The 25,326-nt window shown below is 50.2% G+C and overlaps 1 protein-coding gene across 5 annotated transcripts in view; it reads right to left on the bottom strand.

The window, feature by feature from the left end:
* The window catches only part of glis2b (GLIS family zinc finger 2b), a 265,569-nt gene that overhangs the window by 14,414 nt on the left and 225,829 nt on the right, over nucleotides 1–25,326 (bottom strand). For all 5 annotated transcript variants that reach the window (XM_072481431.1, XM_072481435.1, XM_072481433.1 and 2 more), the window contains exons 2-4: nucleotides 20,320–20,593; nucleotides 16,524–16,705; nucleotides 15,292–15,471 (exon numbers count right to left, since the gene is read on the bottom strand). In XM_072481431.1, coding sequence (XP_072337532.1) covers nucleotides 15,292–15,471; nucleotides 16,524–16,705; nucleotides 20,320–20,500 — 543 coding nt within the window. In that variant the 5' untranslated portion in view covers nucleotides 20,501–20,593. The remainder of the gene's footprint in view (nucleotides 1–15,291; nucleotides 15,472–16,523; nucleotides 16,706–20,319; nucleotides 20,594–25,326) is intronic.

Genomic DNA, 25,326 nt, shown 5'->3' with positions numbered 1-25,326 from the left:
AGGGCTGGCGGTGTGTTTTTATAAGCCATGCTGGTTGGGGTTTGTGTTTGGGGGGAATGATGGTTATTTTGTTGTGGGTTCTGTCGGATGTTATTGTTGAAAAGTGTTAAAATTATAAGTGCCTCAGTAAAATATTTTCTAAAATAAAAGCACTGACTCTCCCAACAATGCAACACCCCGCTCAGCACTGACTCCCGCAGCAATGCAACACCCTGCTCAGCACTGACTCTCCAACAATGCAGCTCTTGCTCGGCACTGGCTCTCCAACAATGCAGCACTCGCTCAACACTGACTCTCCAACAGTGCAGCACTAGCTCAACACTGACTCTCCAACAATGCAACACTACCCTCAACACTGACTCTCCAACAATGCAACATTCGCTCAGCACTGACTCTCCAACAATGCAGCTCTTGCTCGGCACTGGCTCTCCAAAAGTGCAACATTCGCTCAGCACTGACTCTCCAACAATGCAACACTACCCTCAACACTGACTCTCCAACAATGCAGCACTCCCCTCAGCAATGACTCTCCAACAATGCAGCACCCCCCCTCAGCACTGACTCTCCAACAATGCAACACTCGCTCAGCACTGACTCTCCAACAATGCAACACTACCCTCAACACTGACTCTCCAACAATGCAGCACCCCCCTCAGCACTGACTCTCCAAAAGTGCAACACTCGCTCTGCACTGACTCTCCAACAATGCAACATTCGCTCAGCACTGACTCTCCAACGATGCAACACTCGCTCAGCACTGACTCTCCAACAATGCAGCACTCGCTCAACACTGACTCTCCAACAGTGCAGCACTAGCTCAACACTGACTCTCCAACAATGCAACACTCGCTCAGCAGTGGCTCTCCAACAATGCAACACTACCCTCAACACTGACTCTCCAACAATGCAGCACCCCCCTCAGCACTGACTCTCCAAAAGTGCAACACTCGCTCTGCACTGACTCTCCAACAATGCAACATTCGCTCAGCACTGACTCTCCAACGATGCAGCACTCGCTCAGCACTGACTCTCCAACAATGCAGCACTCGCTCAACACTGACTCTCCAACAGTGCAGCACTAGCTCAACACTGACTCTCCAACAATGCAACACTCGCTCAGCAGTGACTCTCCAACAATGCAACACTACCCTCAACACTGACTCTCCAACAATGCAGCACTCCCCTCAGCAATTACTCTCCAACAATGCAGCTCCCCCTCAGCACTGACTCTCCAACAATGCAACACTCGCTCAGCACTGACTCTCCAACATTGCAACACTACCCTCAACACTGACTCTCCAACAATGCAGCACCCCCCTCAGCACTGACTCTCCAAAAGTGCAACACCCGCTCTGCACTGACTCTCCAACAATGCAACATTCGCTCAGCACTGATTCTCCAACAATGCAGCACTCGCTCAGCACTAGCTCTCCAACAATGCAGAATTCACTCAGCACTGACTCTCCAACAATGCAGCACTCGCTCAACACTGACTCTCCAACAATGCAACACTTGCTCAGCACTGACTCCAACAATGCAGAATTCACTCAGCACTGACTCTCGAACAATGCAGCACTAGCTCAACACTGACTCTCCAACAATGCAACACTTGCTCAGCACTGACTCCCCAACAATGCAGAATTCACTCAGCACTGACTCTCCAACAATGCAGCACTAGCTCAACACTGACTCTCCAACAATGCAACACTTGCTCAGCACTGACTCCAACAATGCAGCACTCGCTCAACACTGACTCTCCAACAGTGCAGCACTCCCTCAACACTGACTCTCCAACAATGCAGCACTCCCCTCAGCACAGTCTCTCCAACAATGCAGCACTCCCCTCAGCACAGACTCTCCAACAATGCAGCACTCCCCTCAGCACAGACGCTCCAACAATGCAGGACTCCCCTCAGCACAAACGCTCCAACAGTGTGGAACTCGCTCAGCACTGACTCTCCAACAATAAGCACTCCCCTCAGCAATTATTCTCCAACAGAGGGTGGGGGATTGGAGGCATGGAAGTGATGAAAATGGGTAGGAAAACCAATGGCAGGAGGGTGGGGAAGGGCTGGCGGTGTGTTTTTATAAGCCATGCTGGTTGGGGTTTGTGTTTGGGGGGAATGATGGTTATTTTGTTGTGGGTTCTGTCGGATGTTATTGTTGAAAAGTGTTAAAATTATAAGTGCCTCAGTAAAATATTTTCTAAAATAAAAGCACTGACTCTCCCAACAATGCAACACCCCGCTCAGCACTGACTCCCGCAGCAATGCAACACCCTGCTCAGCACTGACTCTCCAACAATGCAGCTCTTGCTCGGCACTGGCTCTCCAACAATGCAGCACTCGCTCAACACTGACTCTCCAACAGTGCAGCACTAGCTCAACACTGACTCTCCAACAATGCAACACTACCCTCAACACTGACTCTCCAACAATGCAACATTCGCTCAGCACTGACTCTCCAACAATGCAGCTCTTGCTCGGCACTGGCTCTCCAAAAGTGCAACATTCGCTCAGCACTGACTCTCCAACAATGCAACACTACCCTCAACACTGACTCTCCAACAATGCAGCACTCCCCTCAGCAATGACTCTCCAACAATGCAGCACCCCCCCTCAGCACTGACTCTCCAACAATGCAACACTCGCTCAGCACTGACTCTCCAACAATGCAACACTACCCTCAACACTGACTCTCCAACAATGCAGCACCCCCCTCAGCACTGACTCTCCAAAAGTGCAACACTCGCTCTGCACTGACTCTCCAACGATGCAGCACTCGCTCAGCACTGACTCTCCAACAATGCAGCACTCGCTCAACACTGACTGTCCAACAGTGCAGCACTAGCTCAACACTGACTCTCCAACAATGCAACACTCGCTCAGCAGTGACTCTCCAACAATGCAACACTCGCTCAGCACTGACTCTCCAACAATGCAGCACTCGCTCAACACTGACTCTCCAACAGTGCAGCACTAGCTCAACACTGACTCTCCAACAATGCAACACTCGCTCAGCAGTGGCTCTCCAACAATGCAACACCACCCTCAACACTGACTCTCCAACAATGCAGCACCCCCCTCAGCACTGACTCTCCAAAAGTGCAACACTCGCTCTGCACTGACTTCTCCAACAATGCAACATTCGCTCAGCACTGACTCTCCAACGATGCAGCACTCGCTCAGCACTGACTCTCCAACAATGCAGCACTCGCTCAACACTGACTCTCCAACAGTGCAGCACTAGCTCAACACTGACTCTCCAACAATGCAACACTCGCTCAGCAGTGACTCTCCAACAATGCAACACTACCCTCAACACTGACTCTCCAACAATGCAGCACTCCCCTCAGCAATTACTCTCCAACAATGCAGCACCCCCCTCAGCACTGACTCTCCAACAATGCAACACTCGCTCAGCACTGACTCTCCAACATTGCAACACTACCCTCAACACTGACTCTCCAACAATGCAGCACCCCCCTCAGCACTGACTCTCCAAAAGTGCAACACCCGCTCTGCACTGACTCTCCAACAATGCAACACTCGCTCAGCACTGACTCTCCAACAATGCAGCACTCGCTCAACACTGACTCTCCAACAGTGCAGCACTAGCTCAACACTGACTCTCCAACAATGCAACACTCGCTCCGCACTGACTCTCCAACAATGCAACACTACCCTCAACACTGACTCTCCAACAATGCAGCAACCCCTTCAGCACTGACTCTCCCAAAGTGCAACACTCGCTCAGCACTGACTCTCCAACAATGCAACACTCCCCTCAACACTCACTCAACAAATATGCAACACTCGCTGAGCACTGAGTCTCCAACAATGCAACGCTCACTCAGCGCTGACTCTCCAACGATGCAGCACTCGCTCAGCACTGACTCTCCAACAATGCAACACGCGCTCAGCACTGACTCTCCAACAATGCAACACTACCCTCAACACTGACTCTCCAACAATGCAACACGCGCTCAGCACTGACTCTCCAACAATGCAACACTACCCTCAACACTGACTCTCCAACAATGCAACATTCGCTCAGCACTGACTCTCCAACAATGCAACACTACCCTCAACACTGACTCTACAACAATGCAACATTCGCTCAGCGCTGACTCTCCAACAATGCAGCACTCTCAGCGCTGACTCTCCAACAATGCAGCACGCGCTCAGCACCGACTCTCCAACAATGCAGCACTCGCTCACCACTGACTCTCCAAAAGTGCAACACTCGCTCAGCACTGACTCTCCAACAATGCAACATTCGCCCAGCACTGACTCTCCAACAATGCAACACTACCCTCAACACTGACTCTCCAACAATGCAACATTTGCTCAGCACTGACTCTCCAACAATGCAACACTACCCTCAACACTGACTCTCCAACAATGCAACATTCGCTCAGCGCTGACTCTCCAACAATGCAGCACTCTCAGCGCTGACTCTCCAACAATGCAGCACGCGCTCAGCACCGACTCTCCAACAATGCAGCACTCGCTCACCACTGACTCTCCAAAAGTGCAACACTCGCTCAGCGCTGACTCTCCAACAATGCAGCACTCACTCAGCGCTGACTCTCCAACAATGTAGCACTCGCTCAGCACTGACCCTTCAACAATGCTGCACTCCCTCAATGCTGAGACTCCAATGGTGCAGTCCTCCCTCAATGCTGAGACTCCAATGGTGCAGTCCTCCCTCAATGCTGCCCCTCCAACATTGCAGTCCTCCCTCAATGCTGCCCCTCCAACATTGCAGTCCTCCCTCAATGCTGCCCCTCCAACATTGCAGTCCTCCCTCAATGCTGCCCCTCCAACATTGCAGTCCTCTCTCAATGCTGCCCCTCCAACACCGCAGTGCTCTCTCAATACTGTTCCTCCAACATTGCAGTCCTCCCTCAATGCTGCCCCTCTAACATTGCAGTCCTCTCTCAATACTGTTCCTAAAACATTGCAGTCCTCCCTCTATACTGCCCCTCCAACATTGCAGTCCTCCCTCAATGCTGCCCCTCCAACATTGCTGTGCTCCCTCAATACTGTCCCTCCAACATTGCTGTGCTCCCTCAATACTGCCCCTCCAACATTGCAGTCCTCCCTCAATGCTGCCCCTCAAACATTGCAGTCCTCCCTCAATGCTGCCCCTCCAACATTGCAGTCCTCCCTCAATGCTGCCCCTCAAACATTGCAGTCCTCCCTCAATACTGCCCCTCCAACATTGCTGTGCTCCCTCAATACTTTCCCTCCAACATTGCTGTGCTCCCTCAATACTGCCCCTCCAACATTGCAGTCCTCCCTCAATGCTGCCCCTCCAACATTGCTGTGCTCCCTCAATGCTGCCCCTCCAACATTGCAGTCCTCCCTCAATACTGCCCCTCCAACATTGCTGTGCTCCCTCAATACTTTCCCTCCAACATTGCTGTGCTCCCTCAATAATGCCCCTCCAACATTGCTGTGCTCCCTCAATACTGCCCCTCCAACATTGCTGTGCTCCCTCAATGCTGCTCCTCCAACATTGCTGTGCTCCCTCAATACTTTCCCTCCAACATTGCAGTCTTCCCTCAATACTGCCCCTCCAACACCGCAGTGCTCCCTCAATGCTGCCCCTCCATCATTGCTGTGCTCCCTCAATACTGTCCCTCCAACATTGCAGTCCTCCCTCAATGCTGCCCCTCCAACATTGCTGCACTCTCTCAATGCTGCCCCTCCAACATTGCAGTCCTCCCTCAATACTGCCCCTCCAATATTGCAGTCCTCCCTCAATGCTGTCCCTCCAACATTGCTGTGCTCCCTCAATACTGTCCCTCCAACATTGCAGTCCTCCCTCAATGCTGCCCCTCCAACATTGCTGTGCTCCCTCAATACTGTCCCTCCAACATTGCAGTCCTCCCTCAATGCTGCCCCTCCAACACCGCAGTGCTCTCTCAATACTGTCCCTCCAACATTGCAGTCCTCCCTCAATACTGTCCCTCCAACATTGCAGTGCTCCCTCAATGCTGCCCCTCCAACATTGCTGTGCTCCCTCAATACTGTCCCTCCAACATTGCAGTCCTCCCTCAATGCTGCCCCTCCAACACCGCAGTGCTCTCTCAATACTGTCCCTCCAACATTGCTGTGCTCCCTCAATACTCAATTACATGCATGACAGATAAATATTGGGCAGGTCACTGGCGAGAACACCCCTGCTCGTCTTTCAATAGTGCAGTAACATTCTTTATATCCACCTGATAGGACGCAGTACACCTTGGTTTAAACTCTCACCCAGCTGTGCAGCAGTCCCTCAGCATTGACTCTCCAACAATGCAGCATTCACTCAGCACTGACTCTCCAACAATGCAGCACTCCCCTCAGCACTGACTCTCCCACAATGCAGCACTCCCTCAGCACTGACTCCCCAACAATGCAGCACTCCCTCAGCACTGACTCTCCCACAATGCAGCACTCCCTCAGCACTGACTCTCCAAAATTACACCACTCCCCTCAGCACTGACTCTCCCACAATGCAGCACTCCCTCAGCACTGACTCCCCAACAATGCAGCACTCCCTCAGCACTGACTCTCCCACAATGCAGCACTCCCTCAGCACTGACTCTCCAAAATTGCACCACTCCCCTCAGCACTGACTCTCCAACAATGCAGCACTCCCTCAGCACTGACTCTCCAACAATGCAGCACTCCCTCAGCACTGACTCTCCCACAATGCAGCACTCCCTCAGCACTGACTCTCCCACAATGCAGCACTCCCTCAGCACTGACTCTCCAAAATTGCACCACTCCCCTCAGCACTGACTCTCCAATAATGCAGCACTCCCTCAGCACTGACTCTCCAACAATAAGCACTCCCCTCAGCAATTACTCTCCAATAAAGGGTGGGGGATTGGAGGCATGGAAGTAATGAATAAGCACTCCCCTCAGCACTGACTCTCCAACAATGCAGCACACCTCTCAACACTGACTCTCCAACAATGCAACACTCCCCTCAACACTGACTCTCCAACAATGCAACACTCGCTCAGCACTGACTCTCCAACAATGCACCACTCCCCTCAACACTGACTCTCCAACAATGCAACACTCGCTCAGCACTGACTCTCCAACGATGCAGCACTCGCTCAGCACTGACTCTCCAACAATGCAGCACACCTCTCAACACTGACTCTCCAACAATGCAACACTCGCTCAGCACTGACTCTCCAACAATGCAGCACACCCCTCAACACTGACTCTCCAACAATGCAGCACTCCCTCAGCACTGACTCTCCCACAATGCAGCACTCCCTCAGCACTGACTCTCCAAAATTGCACCACTCCCCTCAGCACTGACTCTCCAATAATGCAGCACTCCCTCAGCACTGACTCTCCAACAATGCAGCACTCCCTCAGCACTGACTCTCCCACAATGCAGCACTCCCTCAGCACTGACTCTCCCACAATGCAGCACTCCCTCAGCACTGACTCTCCAAAATTGCACCACTCCCCTCAGCACTGACTCTCCAATAATGCAGCACTCCCTCAGCACTGACTCTCCAACAATAAGCACTCCCCTCAGCAATTACTCTCCAATAAAGGGTGGGGGATTGGAGGCATGGAAGTAATGAATAAGCACTCCCCTCAGCACTGACTCTCCAACAATGCAGCACACCTCTCAACACTGACTCTCCAACAATGCAACACTCCCCTCAACACTGACTCTCCAACAATGCAACACTCGCTCAGCACTGACTCTCCAACAATGCACCACTCCCCTCAACACTGACTCTCCAACAATGCAACACTCGCTCAGCACTGACTCTCCAACGATGCAGCACTCGCTCAGCACTGACTCTCCAACAATGCAGCACACCTCTCAACACTGACTCTCCAACAATGCAACACTCGCTCAGCACTGACTCTCCAAAAATGCAGCACACCCCTCAACACTGACTCAATGAATGTGCAACACATGCTGAGCACTGAGTCTCCAACAATGCAACATTCACTCAGCGCTGACTCTCCAACAATGCAGCACTCGCTCAACACTGACTCTCCAACATGCAGCACTCCCTCAGCACTGATTCTCCAACAATGCAGCACTCGCTCAGCACTAACTCTCCAACAATGCAGAATTCACTCAGCACTGACTCTCCAACAATGCAGCACTCGCTCAACACTGACTCTCCAACAATGCAACACTTGCTCAGCACTGACTCCAACAATGCAGAATTCACTCAGCACCGACTCTCCCAACAATGCAGCAATCGCTCAGCACTAGCCCTCCAACAATGCAGCACTGCCTTCAGCATTGACCCTCCAAAATTGCACCACTCCCCTCAGCACTGACTCGCCAACAGTGCAGCATTCACTCAGCACTAACCCTCCAACATTGCAGCACTTCCCTCAGCACTGACTCTCCAACAGTGCAGCACTCCCTCAGCACTGACTCTGCAACAATGCAACACACACTCAGCAAAGTCTCTCCAACAGTGCAGTATTCCCTCAGCACTGACTCTCCAACAATGCAATACTGACTCTCCAACAGTGCAACACTCCCTCAGCACTGACTCTCCAACAATGCAACACTCGCTCAGCAGTGACTCTCCAACAATGCAGCACACCCCTCAACACTGACTCAATGAATGTGCAACACATGCTGAGCACTGAGTCTCCAACAATGCAACATTCACTCAGCGCTGACTCTCCAACAATGCAGCACTCGCTCAACACTGACTCTCCAACATGCAGCACTCCCTCAGCACTGATTCTCCAACAATGCAGCACTCGCTCAGCACTAACTCTCCAACAATGCAGAATTCACTCAGCACTGACTCTCCAACAATGCAGCACTCGCTCAACACTGACTCTCCAACAATGCAACACTTGCTCAGCACTGACTCCAACAATGCAGAATTCACTCAGCACCGACTCTCCCAACAATGCAGCAATCGCTCAGCACTAGCCCTCCAACAATGCAGCACTGCCTTCAGCATTGACCCTCCAAAATTGCACCACTCCCCTCAGCACTGACTCGCCAACAGTGCAGCATTCACTCAGCACTAACCCTCCAACATTGCAGCACTTCCCTCAGCACTGACTCTCCAACAGTGCAGCACTCCCTCAGCACTGACTCTGCAACAATGCAACACACACTCAGCAAAGTCTCTCCAACAGTGCAGTATTCCCTCAGCACTGACTCTCCAACAATGCAATACTGACTCTCCAACAGTGCAACACTCCCTCAGCACTGACTCTCCAACAGTGCAGCACTCACTCAGCACTGACTCTGCAACAATGTAATACACCCTCAGCAAAGTCTCTCCAACAGTGCAGTACTCCCTCAGCACTAACTCTCCAACAATGCAATACTGACTCAGCACTGACTCTCCAACAGTGCAGCACTCGCTCAGCACTGACTCTCCAACAGTGCAGCATTCACTCAGCACTGACTCTCCAACAATGCAGCACTAGTTCAACACTGACTCTCCAACAATGCAACACTCGCACAGCACTGACTCTCCAACAGTGCAGCATTCCCCTCAGCACTGACTCTCCAACAGTGCAGTACTCCCTCAGCACTGACTCTCCAACAATGCAATACTGACTCTCCAACAGTGCAGTACTCCCACAGCGCTGACTCTCCAACAATGCAGCACTCGCTCAACACTGGCTCTCCAACAGTGCAGCACTAGCTCAACACTGACTCTCCAACAATGCAACACTCGCTCAGCAGTGACTCTCCAACAATGCAACACTACCCTCAACACTGACTCTCCAACAATGCAACCTTCGCTCAGCACTGACTCTCCAACAATGCAACACTACCCTCAACACTGACTCTCCAACAATGCAACATTCACTCAGCACTGACTCTCCAACAATGCAGCACTTGCTCAGCACTGACTCTCCAACAATGCAGCACTCGCTCAACACTGACTCTCCAACAGTGCAGCACTAGCTCAACACTGACTCTCCAACAATGCAACACTACCCTCAACACTGACTCTCCAACAATGCAACATTCGCTCAGCACTGACTCTCCAACAATGCAGCTCTTGCTCGGCACTGGCTCTCCAAAAGTGCAACATTCGCTCAGCACTGACTCTCCAACAATGCAACACTACCCTCAACACTGACTCTCCAACAATGCAGCACTCCCCTCAGCAATTACTCTCCAACAATGCAGCACCCCCCTCAGCACTGACTCTCCAACAATGCAACACTCGCTCAGCACTGACTCTCCAACAATGCAACACTACCCTCAACACTGACTCTCCAACAATGCAGCACCCCCCTCAGCACTGACTCTCCAAAAGTGCAACACTCGCTCTGCACTGACTCTCCAACAATGCAACATTCGCTCAGCACTGACTCTCCAACGATGCAACACTCGCTCAGCACTGACTCTCCAACAATGCAGCACTCGCTCAACACTGACTCTCCAACAGTGCAGCACTAGCTCAACACTGACTCTCCAACAATGCAACACTCGCTCAGCAGTGGCTCTCCAACAATGCAACACTACCCTCAACACTGACTCTCCAACAATGCAGCACCCCCCTCAGCACTGACTCTCCAAAAGTGCAACACTCGCTCTGCACTGACTCTCCAACAATGCAACATTCGCTCAGCACTGACTCTCCAAAGATGCAGCACTCGCTCAGCACTGACTCTCCAACAATGCAGCACTCGCTCAACACTGACTCTCCAACAGTGCAGCACTAGCTCAACACTGACTCTCCAACAATGCAACACTCGCTCAGCAGTGACTCTCCAACAATGCAACACTACCCTCAACACTGACTCTCCAACAATGCAGCACTCCCCTCAGCAATTACTCTCCAACAATGCAGCACCCCCCTCAGCACTGACTCTCCAACAATGCAACACTCGCTCAGCACTGACTCTCCAACAATGCAACACTACCCTCAACACTGACTCTCCAACAATGCAGCACCCCCCTCAGCACTGACTCTCCAAAAGTGCAACACTCGCTCTGCACTGACTCTCCAACAATGCAACATTCGCTCAGCACTGACTCTCCAACGATGCAACACTCGCTCAGCACTGACTCTCCAACAATGCAGCACTCGCTCAACACTGACTCTCCAACAGTGCAGCACTAGCTCAACACTGACTCTCCAACAATGCAACACTCGCTCAGCAGTGGCTCTCCAACAATGCAACACTACCCTCAACACTGACTCTCCAACAATGCAGCACCCCCCTCAGCATTGACTCTCCAAAAGTGCAACACTCGCTCTGCACTGACTCTCCAACAATGCAACATTCGCTCAGCACTGACTCTCCAACGATGCAGCACTCGCTCAGCACTGACTCTCCAACAATGCAGCACTCGCTCAACACTGCCTCTCCAACAGTGCAGCACTAGCTCAACACTGACTCTCCAATAATGCAACACTCGCTCAGCAGTGACTCTCCAACAATGCAACACTACCCTCAACACTGACTCTCCAACAATGCAACCTTCGCTCAGCACTGACTCTCCAACAATGCAGCACTTGCTCAGCACTGACTCTCCAAAAGTGCAACACTCGCTCAGCACTGACTCTCCAACAATGCAACACTACCCTCAACATTGACTCTCCAACAATGCAGCACCCCCTTCAGCACTGACTCTCCAAAAGTGCAACACTCGCTCAGCACTGACTCTCCAACAATGCAACACTCCCCTCAACACTCACTCAACAAATATGCAACACTCGCTGAGCACTGAGTCTCCAACAATGCAACACTACCCTCAACACTGACTCTCCAACAATGCAACACGCGCTCAGCACTGACTCTCCAACAATGCAACACTACCCTCAACACTGACTCTCCAACAATGCAACATTCGCTCAGCACTGACTCTCCAACAATGCAACACTACCCTCAACACTGACTCTACAACAATGCAACATTCGCTCAGCGCTGACTCTCCAACAATGCAGCACTCTCAGCGCTGACTCTCCAACAATGCAGCACTCGTTCAGCACCGACTCTCCAACAATGCAGCACTCGCTCACCACTGACTCTCCAAAAGTGCAACACTCGCTCAGCACTGACTCTCCAACAATGCAACATTCGCTCAGCACTGACTCTCCAACAATGCAACACTACCCTCAACACTGACTCTCCAACAATGCAACATTTGCTCAGCACTGACTCTCCAACAATGCAACACTACCCTCAACACTGACTCTCCAACAATGTAGCACTCGCTCAGCACTGACCCTTCAACAATGCTGCACTCCCTCAATGCTGAGACTCCAATGGTGCAGTCCTCCCTCAATGCTGCCCCTCCAACATTGCAGTCCTCCCTCAATGCTGCCCCTCCAACATTGCAGTCCTCCCTCAATGCTGCCCCTCCAACATTGCAGTCCTCTCTCAATGCTGCCCCTCCAACACCGCAGTCCTCTCTCAATACTGTTCCTCCAACATTGCAGTTCTCCCTCTATACTGCCCCTCCAACATTGCAGTCCTCCCTCAATGCTGCCCCTCCAACATTGCTGTGCTCCCTCAATACTGTCCCTCCAACATTGCTGTGCTCCCTCAATACTGCCCCTCCAACATTGCAGTCCTCCCTCAATGCTGCCCCTCAAACATTGCAGTCCTCCCTCAATGCTGCCCCTCCAACATTGCAGTCCTCCCTCAATGCTGCCCCTCAAACATTGCAGTCCTCCCTCAATACTGCCCCTCCAACATTGCTGTGCTCCCTCAATACTTTCCCTCCAACATTGCTGTGCTCCCTCAATGCTGCCCCTCCAACATTGCAGTCCTCCCTCAATACTGCCCCTCCAACATTGCTGTGCTCCCTCAATACTGCCCCTCCAACATTGCTGTGCTCCCTCAATGCTGCCCCTCCAACATTGCTGTGCTCCCTCAATACTTTCCCTCCAACATTGCAGTCTTCCCTCAATACTGCCCCTCCAACACCGCAGTGCTCCCTCAATGCTGCCCCTCCATCATTGCTGTGCTCCCTCAATACTGTCCCTCCAACATTGCAGTCCTCCCTCAATGCTGCCCCTCCAACATTGCTGTACTCTCTCAATGCTGCCCCTCCAACATTGCAGTCCTCCCTCAATACTGCCCCTCCAATATTGCAGTCCTCCCTCAATGCTGTCCCTCCAACATTGCTGTGCTCCCTCAATACTGTCCCTCCAACATTGCAGTCCTCCCTCAATGCTGCCCCTCCAACATTGCTGTGCTCCCTCAATACTGTCCCTCCAACATTGCAGTCCTCCCTCAGTGCTGCCCCTCCAACACCGCAGTGCTCTCTCAATACTGTCCCTCCAACATTGCAGTCCTCCCTCAATACTGTCCCTCCAACATTGCAGTGCTCCCTCAATGCTGCCCCTCCAACATTGCTGTGCTCCCTCAATACTGTCCCTCCAACATTGCAGTCCTCCCTCAATGCTGCCCCTCCAACACCGCAGTGCTCTCTCAATGCTGCCCCTCCAACACCGCAGTGCTCTCTCAATACTGTCCCTCTAACATTGCAGTCCTCCCTCAATACTGTCCCTCCAACATTGCTGTGCTCCCTCAATACTGTCCCTCCAACATTGCTGTGCTCCCTCAATACTGTCCCTCCAACATTGCAGTGCTCTCTCAATGCTGCCCCTCCAACACCGCAGTGCTCTCTCAATACTGTCCCTCTAACATTGCAGTCCTTCCTCAATACTGTCCCTCCAACATTGCTGTGCTCCCTCAATACTGTCCCTCCAACATTGCTGTGCTCCCTCAATACTGCCCCTCCAACATTGCAGTCCTCCCTCAATACTGACCCTCCAACATTGCTGTGCTCCCTCAATACTGTCCCTCCAACATTGCTGTGCTCCCTCAATACTGCCCCTCCAACATTGCAGTCCTCTCTCAATGCTGCCCCTCAAACACCGCAGTGCTCTCTCAATACTGTCCCTCCAACATTGCAGTCCTCCCTCAATACAGTCCCTCCAACATTGCAGTCCATTCTCAATGCTGCCCCTCCAACACCGCAGTGCTCTCTCAATACTGTCCCTCTAACATTGCAGTCCTCCCTCAATACTGTCCCTCCAACATTGCAGTCCTTCTTCAATGCTGCCCCTCCAACACCGCAGTGCTCTCTCAATACTGTCCCTCCAACATTGCTGTGCTCCCTCAATGCTGCCCCTCCAACACGGCAGTGCTCTCTCAATACTGTCCCTCCAATATTGCTGTGCTCCCTCAATGCTGTCCCTCCAACATTGCTGTGCTCCCTCAATGCTGCCCCTCCAACACCGCAGTGCTCTCTCAATACTGTCCCTCTAACATTGCAGTCCTCCCTCAATACTGTCCCTCCAACACGGCAGTGCTCTCTCAATACTGTCCCTCCAACATTGCTGTGCTCCCTCAATACTGTCCCTCCAACATTGCTGTGCTCCCTCAATGCTGCCCCTCCAACACCGCAGTCCTCTCTCAATACTGTCCCTCCAACATTGCTGTGCTCCCTCAATGCTGCCCCTCCAACACCGCAGTGCTCTCTCAATACTGTCCCTCTAACATTGCAGTCCTCCCTCAATACTGTCCCTCCAACATTGCAGTCCTTCCTCAATGCTGCCCCTCCAACACCGCAGTGCTCTCTCAATACTGCCCCTCCAATATTGCAGTCCTCCCTCAATGCTGTCCCTCCAACATTGCTGTGCTCCCTCAATACTGCCCCTCCAACATTGCAGTCCTCTCTCAATACTGCCCCTCCAACATTGCAGTCCTCTCTCAATGCTGCCCCTCCAACACCGCAGTGCTCTCTCAATACTGTCCCTCCAACATTGCTATGCTCCCTCAATGCTGCCCCTCCAACACCGCAGTGCTCTCTCAATACTGTCCCTCCAATATTGCAGTCCTCCCTCAATACTGTCCCTCCAATATTGCAGTCCTCCCTCAATGCTGCCCCTCAAACATTGCAGTCCTCCCTCAATGCTGCCCCTCCAACACCGCAGTGCTCTCTATATACTGTCCCTCTAACATTGCAGTCCTCCCTCAATACTGTCCCTCCAACATTGCAGCACCCTCTCACGTACTGGCCCTGCAACAGTACAGCCTTTCCTCAATACTGTGCGTGGAGTGTCAGCCTGGATTTTTTTGCTTAAGTCTCCGGTGAAAGCTGATGCCAGTCTTGTTCGACTGAGCCAGGAGTGTCATGTGAGAAAACCTCCCGGAATCTGTTTGATCGCCTTTTCAATTGCCCTTGAACTGAGCGGAGGTAAAGCAGCCGGTGGTCCAACAACAGCTCCTGATTATTGATGACTGATTCTGCACCAGAGGGAGGAGGAATCGGAGTTCGTCCACTTACCTTGCGCCACCTGCATGCCAGCTGTTCCATCGGAAGCTCCAGCAGGTTCTGCATCTCCTTGGGTGGTGTCACCAGTAAGGGGGATGGCAGGTGCACTGGGCTGCTGGAACCTAATGGCAGGAAGAACTGGAATGTCTGTGAGCTCTGACTTACTTCCAGGAAGCGTATTGGCTGTGGATCCTGCAGAGACAACATGGCAAAAACCTCTGTTCATCGTTATCTCCAGTTTTTTACTATTTCTCTCCTGAAGTTGCAATACCAGAACCCACATTAGTGTTCATTGTTTTAGTACAGGTCTGGACATTGTTTATCTTGAGTATCCAATCTATCCTGTACGAATAGATTTCATCCTGTTACTCATTCCAGTTATCTGTTATTTTCGATAAATATATAAATTACCCAAACCCTTGATTAGATTCCTGTCTGTAATTCACTCCGAGGTAGCTGTTATTCTATATATATCCTCTACAACCATAACCCAGAACTGTGTGTGGGTTTCGCTCCCACAACACAAAGATGTGCAGGGTAGGTGGATTGGCCGTGCTAAATTGCCCCTTAATTGGAAAAAATTAATTGGCTACTCTAAATTTAAAAATATATATATCCTCTACAACCACAACCCAGAACTAGTCAGTGACTGAGGAAGAATAAAGCAGCAATGAAAGAATAAGTCAGAAATACATCACCTGCATATTTCTGCATTCACTTATTCGCAACACAGACTGTATCCAATCTATGTGACAAAGAGTCGAATGGACAGGCTGGAGCAGACAGCCTGTCTTTGGTGAATGTGACATTACAATGAGGGCACGCTGTCAAAGGTGAGGCCTGGTGTGGCAGTGAGGCTTGAAATGCCAAAGGCCCACATTCAATGTGCAGACAGTGAGTGGTACATGGGCAACACTGGCGCAGTGGGTAGCACTGCAGCCTCACGGCACCGAGGTTCCAGGTTCGATCCCGGCTCTGGGTTACTGTCCGTGTGGAGTTTGCACATTCTCCCTGTGTTAGCGTGAGTTTCGCCCCCACAACCCAAAGATGTGCAGGGTAGGTGGATTGACCACACTAAATTGTCCCTTAATTGGAAAAAATTAATTGGGTACTCTAAATTTATTTTTAAAAAGACAGTGAGTGGTAGCTGGATAGGCAGCAGAGGTGCTAGCAACAGCCTCACACATCTTCAGAATTGTGGCACTCTGCTATTCCTGCTATCGTCACAGGCTCTTGGTACTTACGGTGCTGACACTGGGTGATGTATCATCGCTGTTCTGCAATTCCTCAGGCAATGCAGCAGACCCAGGGGGAGAGTCCAGACCGGAGCCTGGCGACAGGCTGAGATCCACAATGGAAACCGAGCTTCGAGCAGGAGAGAAATGCAAATCCAGATTATCCTGATCCTGGGAACTGATCAATGGACCTGGAGTGAGAGTGGGAGAAAGAGAAAATGATGTGAGAGGGAAGCACACGTATCACTGAGCACCCCATCAACCAGTACCTGATACACATATATAATCTATTGATAGTACAAGGCACTGGGTGCGAAATACACCAAGTCATTTATTTTTTTAAATAAATGTAGAGCACCCAATTCATTTTTTCCAATGAAGGGGCAATTTAGTGAGGCCAATCCACCTACCCTGCACATCTTTGGGTTGTGGGGGTGAAACCCACGCAAACACGGGGCAAATGTGCAAACTCCACACGGACAGTGACCCAGAGCCGGGATCGAACCTGGGACCTCGGTGCCGTGAGGCAGCAGGGCTAACCCACTGCGTCACCGGGCTGCCCTATACCAAGTCTTTTATAAATGTTAGCGTAACATCCCTGCTATGAAAACATTATGCCTCCGTTAATAAAGACAAAGATCCCATGTGTTTAATCTGTTTCAAAGAGTCAGCACAAGTACAATGGGCCGAATGGCCTCTTTCTGAATGATTTTAACATCTTGATTCATTTATCCTAGCATCAAATGCGGAGGATTCCAGGATTTCCTGCGCAGGATCCTTACTCCTGATGTTGTGGGACAATGTAATAAAGCAGCAGGCAGGATTGCCTGAAACAACTGAAATGATGACTGAAGACAGGCTGCTTGGTGGGGGACGCTGGCCACTGTCTTATCAGCCTGTAGAGGCCTTTCTCAATGCAATACTGACCGAGGCCTGTAATCACATCAATCACCCAGCCTCTGTGGGTTGATCACAGACCAGAGAAACTGGTCAGCAGAGATATAAAGATGCTCTTGGGAAAAATGTGACGGTCTCCCAAGTCGATTTGCCTGATTTGGTTTTCCCTCTGACTCTCAGTAGCCCAGCTCCATGAAAAGTGAAGAAAAGACTTGCGTTTCTGTCGTGTCATTCATATCCTTTGGGTGTCCCAAAGTGCTTTCCAGCCAATGAGGTATTTTTGAAGTACAGTCACTGGCTGAGTTTTACACCCCCCCAGTGGGTGTGTCTCTCCCATTGGGGAGGGGGAGGAGGCATATGAATTAAGGCGGGCACCCATCTCACCACCTTCCCATATTTAAAAATGAAATAATTGCGGGCTGATTATGCTGACCCTGATAATATACAGTCCACGCCATTAAATGTTTGGCATGGGCAGGCGGGCAGGGGCTGAAAGAATGATTTTTTAAAATTTAGAGTGCCCAATTCATTTTTTCCCAAATAAGGGGCAATTTAGCGTGATCAATCCACCGAACCTGCACATCTTTGGGTTGTGGGGGTGAGACCCACGCAGACATGGGGAGAATGTGCAAACTCCACATGGACAGTGACCCTGGGCCAGGGTCGGACCTGGGACCTCAGTGCCACTGTGTAGTGCTAACCCCTGTGCAGCCCATGCTGTTTTAACTTAAATGTTTAAAGGGCAGAAAGGAAAAGATGTGGTTCTTCGGGGGTTGTTCTTTGATGATTGCGGGATGGCCGCCCAAAAGGATCTCCCCCTTCCTTCTTACTCGCTCCCTCCCTGAAACCCACCCTCCACCATCTATTTCTCTATACTCAAACCCTTCCAGAACTTAACTGTGCCGGGGACCCATGGATCTTCTTTCCCTTCTGCAGTCATGGCTTTGGCCACTGATGCCTTCCTTGGCACTGCCAGGACTGATGGAGCTGTTGGCCCATCTAATTGACTGCTAATAAGGGGTTGTGGTTTCACTTGGCCCTCCTTAGTCCGTCCCGCTGCACTTAATGGCTGTGGGATGGGTTGGTGTGGAACACATCCACATGCTCCACGTTGGCCATGTTTCCAAGGGGTTGGGACATGCTGTCCCACCCCCTCCAGTCCGTATTATTCTGCCCACTGTTTCAGTGTAGGAAACATGGCAGCCAATTTGCGCACACCAAGCTCCCACACACAATGTGATAAAACTCACAATGGTCTCTTTTCAGTGCTGCTGGCTGAAGGATAAAACTTCTTCATGGAGAATTCCACTGTGCTTTTCAAAATATTACCATGGGGGAAGGCAAACAATGCCTCGTTTGAATGCTTCATCCGATGGACAGCACCTCCAACAATGCAGCACTCCATCCTTCTGCACACCGTGTATTATAACATAGAACATACAGTGCAGAAGGAGGCCATTCGGCCCATCGAGTCTGCACCGACCCCACTTAAACCCTCACCCACCCTATCCCCGTAACCCAATTTACCCTCCTAACCTTTTTTGGACACTAAGGGCAATTGATCATGGCCAATCCACCTAACCGGCACGTCTTTGGACTGTGGGAGGAAACCGGAGCACTCGGAGGAAACCCACGCAGACATGGGGAGAAGGTGACAGTGACCCAGCGGGGAATCAAACCTGGGACCCTGGCACTGTGAAGCAACAGTGCAATCCACTTGTGCTACTGTGCTGCCCCACGTTTAGACTAGACTTAGTCTAGACTTGGTGTTCAAAAGTCGGGAGTGAGATATTTACATAAAAATTATATACAATATAATAGTCTAGTTTTGAACGCATCTATTCTAAATTCAACCACTTCCTGTGGTAGCAAGTTCTACATTGTAACAAATGAGTAAAATAATTTCTCTTCTGGGTAGCAAGGTGGCGCAGTGGTTAGCACTGGGACTGCGGCGCTGAGGACCTGGATTCAAATCCAGGCCCTGGGTCACTGTCACTGTGGAGTTTGTACATTCTCCCCATGTCTGCATGGGTTTCACCCCCATAACCCAAAGATGTGCAGGGTAGGTGGATTGGCCACGCTAAATTGCCCATTAATTGGAAAAAGAAAAAAATATTCGGCTAATCTAAATTTAAAAAAAAAAGTAATTTCTCTTCATTTTCCTAGTGGATTTATGAGTAGCTATCTTGTATTTATAGAATCCACAGAATCATTCACATAATCCCTACAGTGCAGAAGGAGGCCATTTGGCCAATCAAGACTGCACTAACTCTCTGATAGAGCACCCCACCCAAGCTCACTCTCCCGCCCTATCCCCGTAACCCCAGTTAACGCGCACAGTAGACTCCCTACACATCTACCCATTCATAATTTTAAGAATCACTATCAGATCTCCCAGAGTCTTCGCTTTTCTCAAAAAAAAACCACCCAATCTGGTTCAATTTTTCCAGACAACTGTCATCTCTCACCCCTGACACCATCCGTATCATTTTCTTTGCACTTTCACTGGTTTTTCTTTCCTTATTAATAATATGGAGACCAGAAATAGGCACAAATTTCAGTACTTTGGAATTCTGTAGCCCTCGAGATAAATCCCAGCGATTTGTCGGCATGTTTGATTATGTTGCCGAGCTGCAATGCTGCTTTTAATGATTTATTAATCTGAATCTTCTCCTACCCATTCAGTTTCTTATTTTCAAAGAGGTTGGTGATGTTTCTGTTTTATCCATCAAAGCTGAGTCAATGGTGAGAGTGCTACACTGAGACTCGGCTGACTCAGTTTCCAGCCCATGGGGAGGGCCTGGGCACAATGGGGCAAATACTTTCAGATTCCCACATGTATGAGTTGATACCATCAAAGAGACTGCTTCCCAGTTTCACTGATAATCAACAAGAGATGCTCCCTCACCAAACTGAATGGGCTGGGGAGATGCTGGAGTGATGATGGCTGTCCCATCAGCTGTCATCTTCAGCTCCCTCCGGACGCTGCTCTCTTCCATGCTCTCAAATCCTTTCTGCTTCTTCCCCCTCATCATTCGAAGCTTGGAAATGCTGAGCTTCAGATCCAAGGGCTCGTCCAGAGAATGCATCCTCACGGTCACGGCACTGAGGGGAAACAGTAGTCGGTGCTCACAGAGCCCTGAGCCCAAACTTGGAAACCCCCTTCAACAAAGCTTTGAATCCTGAAAGACAGAACAGCAAATTCATTACCTAGGCTGCCGAATGGAAGAGGTCTAGTTGCACAATCATTCGAGCTGGCATATCGTCCAAACTCACGTGAAAGCATTTCACAGGCAAGGAGCTAATGTTGTAATGCCATGACTCTTGATTTATGGCAAAAATAGCAGCCATTTTACACAGCAAGATCCCAAACAAAAACAGCAATGAAATGGACGTTCATTTGGTTCTGTTGGTTGAGGTGTAAATGATGGCTAGGACACTGGGAGAACTCTGTTCTTGTAAGAATGCCATCCTTACATCACCTGAAGAGGCAGAAAAGCCTTTTGTCTCACCTGGAAGAAAATACCCGCAATGGTGCAGCACTCCCTCTAGTACCGCACTGCCATATGAGCCTATGTTATGCACTGGTAACTCACTCACACTGCCACTTATTTTCCACGTAACTCGCTCACTCGATTCAATGGCTCATTAATATACTTTCAATGCACAGTTAACTTATGCCCCTGTTATATTGCATATAGGTCATTCTGACCTGCAGATGGTAATGCAACAATAACCTCTGCCAAACCCTCCTGATTCTGACATTAGCATTGATCATGGCCTGATACAAAACCTGCCAATGATGTCCATTGTGAGGGCAGCATGGTGGCACAGTGGTTAGCACTGCTGCCTACAGTGCTGAGGACCCGGGTTCGATCCCGGCCCCGGGTCACTGTCCGTGGGGAGTTTGCACATTCTCCCCCTGTCTGCGTGGGTCTCGCTCCCACAACCCAAAGATGTGCAGGTTAGGTGGATTGGCCACGCCAAATTGCCCCTTAATTGGGAAAAAGTAATTGAGTACTCTAAATTATTTTTGAAAATGATGTCCATTGTGTACCAACGGTTCTGCTGACCCTTCTCAATGGTCTGGTTGCAGTGGGATATCTACTGCAGTGACATTCAGTGGCTCCAGTCCTTGGCCTGACGAGCCACAGGTCTGCCCTTTCTAAATATCTTGCTTCTTCACTCAACAAAGACCCAGTTTTTGCTGTGTAATCAGGGTTGACACTCTTTCGTAGCACTGGAGAGAAATGTCAAATTTTAAGGCCAGAATAGTGTGTGGTTCTAGAATTTAGCAGGAATTGTCCTGGTCGTCCAATGAGCAGAAATGTGGGGTGGGATCACGAGGGAGTTTGCGCTGTCTCCCGATGTGTGTATTGGGGGGAGGGGGGGGGAGATATTATCCTGAGAGAAGGGTTTACCGGAAAAGGTTCAGCTTCCTCAACATGCCGTGGCCCTTGATGTTTATGCGGACAGATCCTTCCAGTGCTCTGCTCGCAATCAACCACCCACAGGCGAATAACGTCAGTGACCAATACCCTCTTTACCAGAATAAAGGACCACATTAATTTGCTAACAGATAGGGAGCCTCAGAGCCAAAGAGTAATGATGTGATAGAGTGCACACACATCGCCAGCAAAGCACGGTCACAGGAGGCACACTGAGACACAAACCAAAGTCTTTTCATTCCAGCAATATACAGCCTGTGTGTACCCACAATCAGCCTTTCCTCCACATCTGCACATGTTCCCTGCAAATTGCCATGACTCTTTCAACCTCAGGCAGCCAAACCTGTTGCACCTCCTCAAGCCTAAACCCTAGGTTGTGGCTGGCTACTTAACTGGGAAACAGTGGCTGTTTACCCCATTGTGCCAAGCAAAGATAGTGCCAGAACAGTGTTATAACAGCAATCATCTTCAATGGCTGTCCAGCAGTCAATAAATGAATGTCTTTGGTACAAATGAGTGTCTTTGGTACCATTGCCACCTCACGTCTCCCAGGAAATGTCCATTGTGCCTCAAGAGCGAAAATCTAAGTCTCCTTGGGACTCACGGGCATCACAATGACTAAAATCTTCACCTTTAACAGTCAGCATCAAGCTGTGTTGAGGGACTGACCTCGAGATGCCCTGTCACAGGGCAAGTGTTTCTTGGAATATGTCAAATAGATGTTGAAGAAGTCACTGAATCACTAACCCAGGCCTAACCCCTATGTCAGGTGTGCTCCTGTGCAGTGCCAGTTATGACGCAGAACATGCAGGTATGATGGATGCACCAGCAGAAACAATAACTTGAGACTGGGCAGCGTAAAGTAACCTTAGTGGCACACAAGAACCAGGCAATGACCATCTCCAATACAAGAGAATATAAACATCTGCCTGTAGCGCAACAATTACTCACTCAAGTCGAGAAGAGATTAAATCAATCGAGGCTTTATTAAGCAAGACTTGTTCCCCAGCAGCTCAGTTACAGAATGCGGCTGCTGGGAGAACTCGAGCTCTTATACTCCGCCTTCAGGGCGGAGCCAGAAGGCGACAGATCCAACAAGGACCCGGGACCTGTCAGCCAATAGCCTCTCGGCTTCACAGGTACCGTATTACCCCTAATACATACCACCACACTGCCCTTGACATTTAATGGCATTGCCACTGCTGAATCCCCCACTGCCAACATCCTGGGAGTTACGATTAACCATTCGCAGAACGGGACCAGCCATATTGATACCATGGCTACAAGGTCAGGTCTGAGATTGGGAATTCTGTGGCGAGTAACTCATCTCCTCACTCCAAAGCCTGTCCACCATCTACAAGGCAGAAGTTAAGAATGTGACAGAATATCCTCCAATTACTTGAAAGTTAAGTTCCAACAATAGTCCAAGGTTCTTGAGCCCATCCCATATATATTCAGGTGTGTTTGGACTAATTCCCAAAGCTCTCCACCTTTGGGAGCTTGCCTCACCTCATGTAATTGCATTGATAGAGATCGAAAGCTCTGATTGCTCAAAAGTGCCTTCATTGCTGTATCATTAATTAATAATCATCTCTATTGTCACAAGTAGGCTTACATTAACAATGCAATGTAGTCACTGTGAAAAGCCCCTAGTCGCCACATCCCGACACCTGCTCGCGTACACAGAGGGAGAATTCAGAATGTTTAAATGACCAAACGGCATGGGCGGGATTCTCCCAGGCCTGGGCAGGGCCAGGGAATACCCGCGACCGGGCCACGCCGCCCGACGCCGGCATGCGATTCACCGCGCATGGGTGGATCACTGCGCATGCGTGGATCCCGCGGCGCACAGTCCGCGCCGGGATCGGCCGCTGGAGCAGACGCGACGCATTTACGACGGCATGGACACTGCTGTGGGATTAGAGAATCCCGCCCCATCTCTTTCGGGACTTGAGGGAGGAAACCGGAGCACCGGGAGGAAACCCACACAGACACGGGGAGAACATGCAGACTCCATACAGACAGTGACCCAAGCCGGGAATCGAACCTGGGACCCTGGAGCTGTGAAGCAACAGTGCTAACCACTGTGCTACCATGCTAAAAGATGTCAATATCCTTCAGCTAACCACCAAAACAAATTAACTGGTCATTCACCTCATTGCTGTACTGTGGGATCCTGCTGTGTTAATCTTTGTTTGATAATACTACTCCTTTGAGGCATTATGAAGCGTAATATTAATTGTCAGTGCAATAATGCAAGTCAGTGTATCTAAAATGACCGCCATGTAAAACAGTCTTTCTGTATGGGTCAATCTGTCTTTTCCAAGCGAACCACAATTTCATGGAGAGCAGGTTGGAAAGAAAGCTGGAATCTCTTTCTACTCCAAATTAGTTTTCCTGCACTTCCCAATGGGAACTCAAGATTATGGATCTCTTGCCTGTGACGTGTTTTAAGTTATCTCTGAGAGATGTAATAAGGTGCTATGTCTACGCAGACTCTTCCATTGGTTCCTACATCTACAGACTACACCTGTCGCTCCCTGCATGCTTCCAGTACAGTACATTTTCCTAAACACAAATGAATAAATATCAGAAATGAGATAAGCAACCAAACATGAGTTTATATGGAGATACAGCACACCGTAAGGAAAAACAGCGAGTGCTGCAGAAAGGAAAATTCCAAGGCAAGGTTTATCCCTCGTATACAACCAGAAACAGATCATTCAGCTCATTGTCTTCTGGGATAATGGAATACCGGGATTGGGAGCTGATACCCATTAGGAGAGATTGAACAGGGACTTCCGGTGGTGGCATGTAGGTGGAAGTCCCACGTTAGGTGGCTCCTGCTAAAGTCTTTGTTTTTGTCCGGTTTCAAGAGTAGTTTTTGTCTGGGTTGATGTGGGAAGTCATAAGCAGATGGAGGAATGTTGAAGCCCCAGAAGAAAGGTCGTGGGAAGAAGGGGGCAAGCAAAAGTCCATCGGCGAGTGCTGCTGTGAGACCTGCTGGAAGAAAGATGGCAGGTGCTGGGTCGTCGGGTGGGGCCGCTCCCCTCACAGTGGAAACTCTTACCGAGGTGGTGACGGTGGAGTTGGAAAGGCTGTTTGCCAAGCATTTGGAGGTGCTTTGGTGGGAGATGATGGCTTCACTTAAAGAGTGGGTAGAGGAGGCGTTTGCCCCAGTAAAGGCAGCAGTGATGAAGGCATCGGTCGAGGTGCGGGAATGAGGAGAAAAGTTGAAGGGGGTGGAGGAGGTGTGGTGATGTGCCTATGGACTATATCATAGTTGGATGGTGTGCGACCTCCAACCAGCAGGTGGCAGTACAGACACATCATGCGGTCTCTAGACCAAGGTCATGTGACCTGTGAGTCCAATACAAAGGGAGACACATCCGGCCATCGGAAGAAGAAGACTGAGAGGGTAATAAGACATACATGTGAATGGTCAGTGCTAGGTGCAAGTTCAGAGG

This window comes from Scyliorhinus torazame, chromosome 17, assembly GCF_047496885.1.
Source record: "Scyliorhinus torazame isolate Kashiwa2021f chromosome 17, sScyTor2.1, whole genome shotgun sequence".
Lineage (NCBI taxonomy): Eukaryota > Metazoa > Chordata > Chondrichthyes > Carcharhiniformes > Scyliorhinidae > Scyliorhinus > Scyliorhinus torazame.
This window is presented reverse-complemented; position numbering and strand designations above follow the sequence as displayed.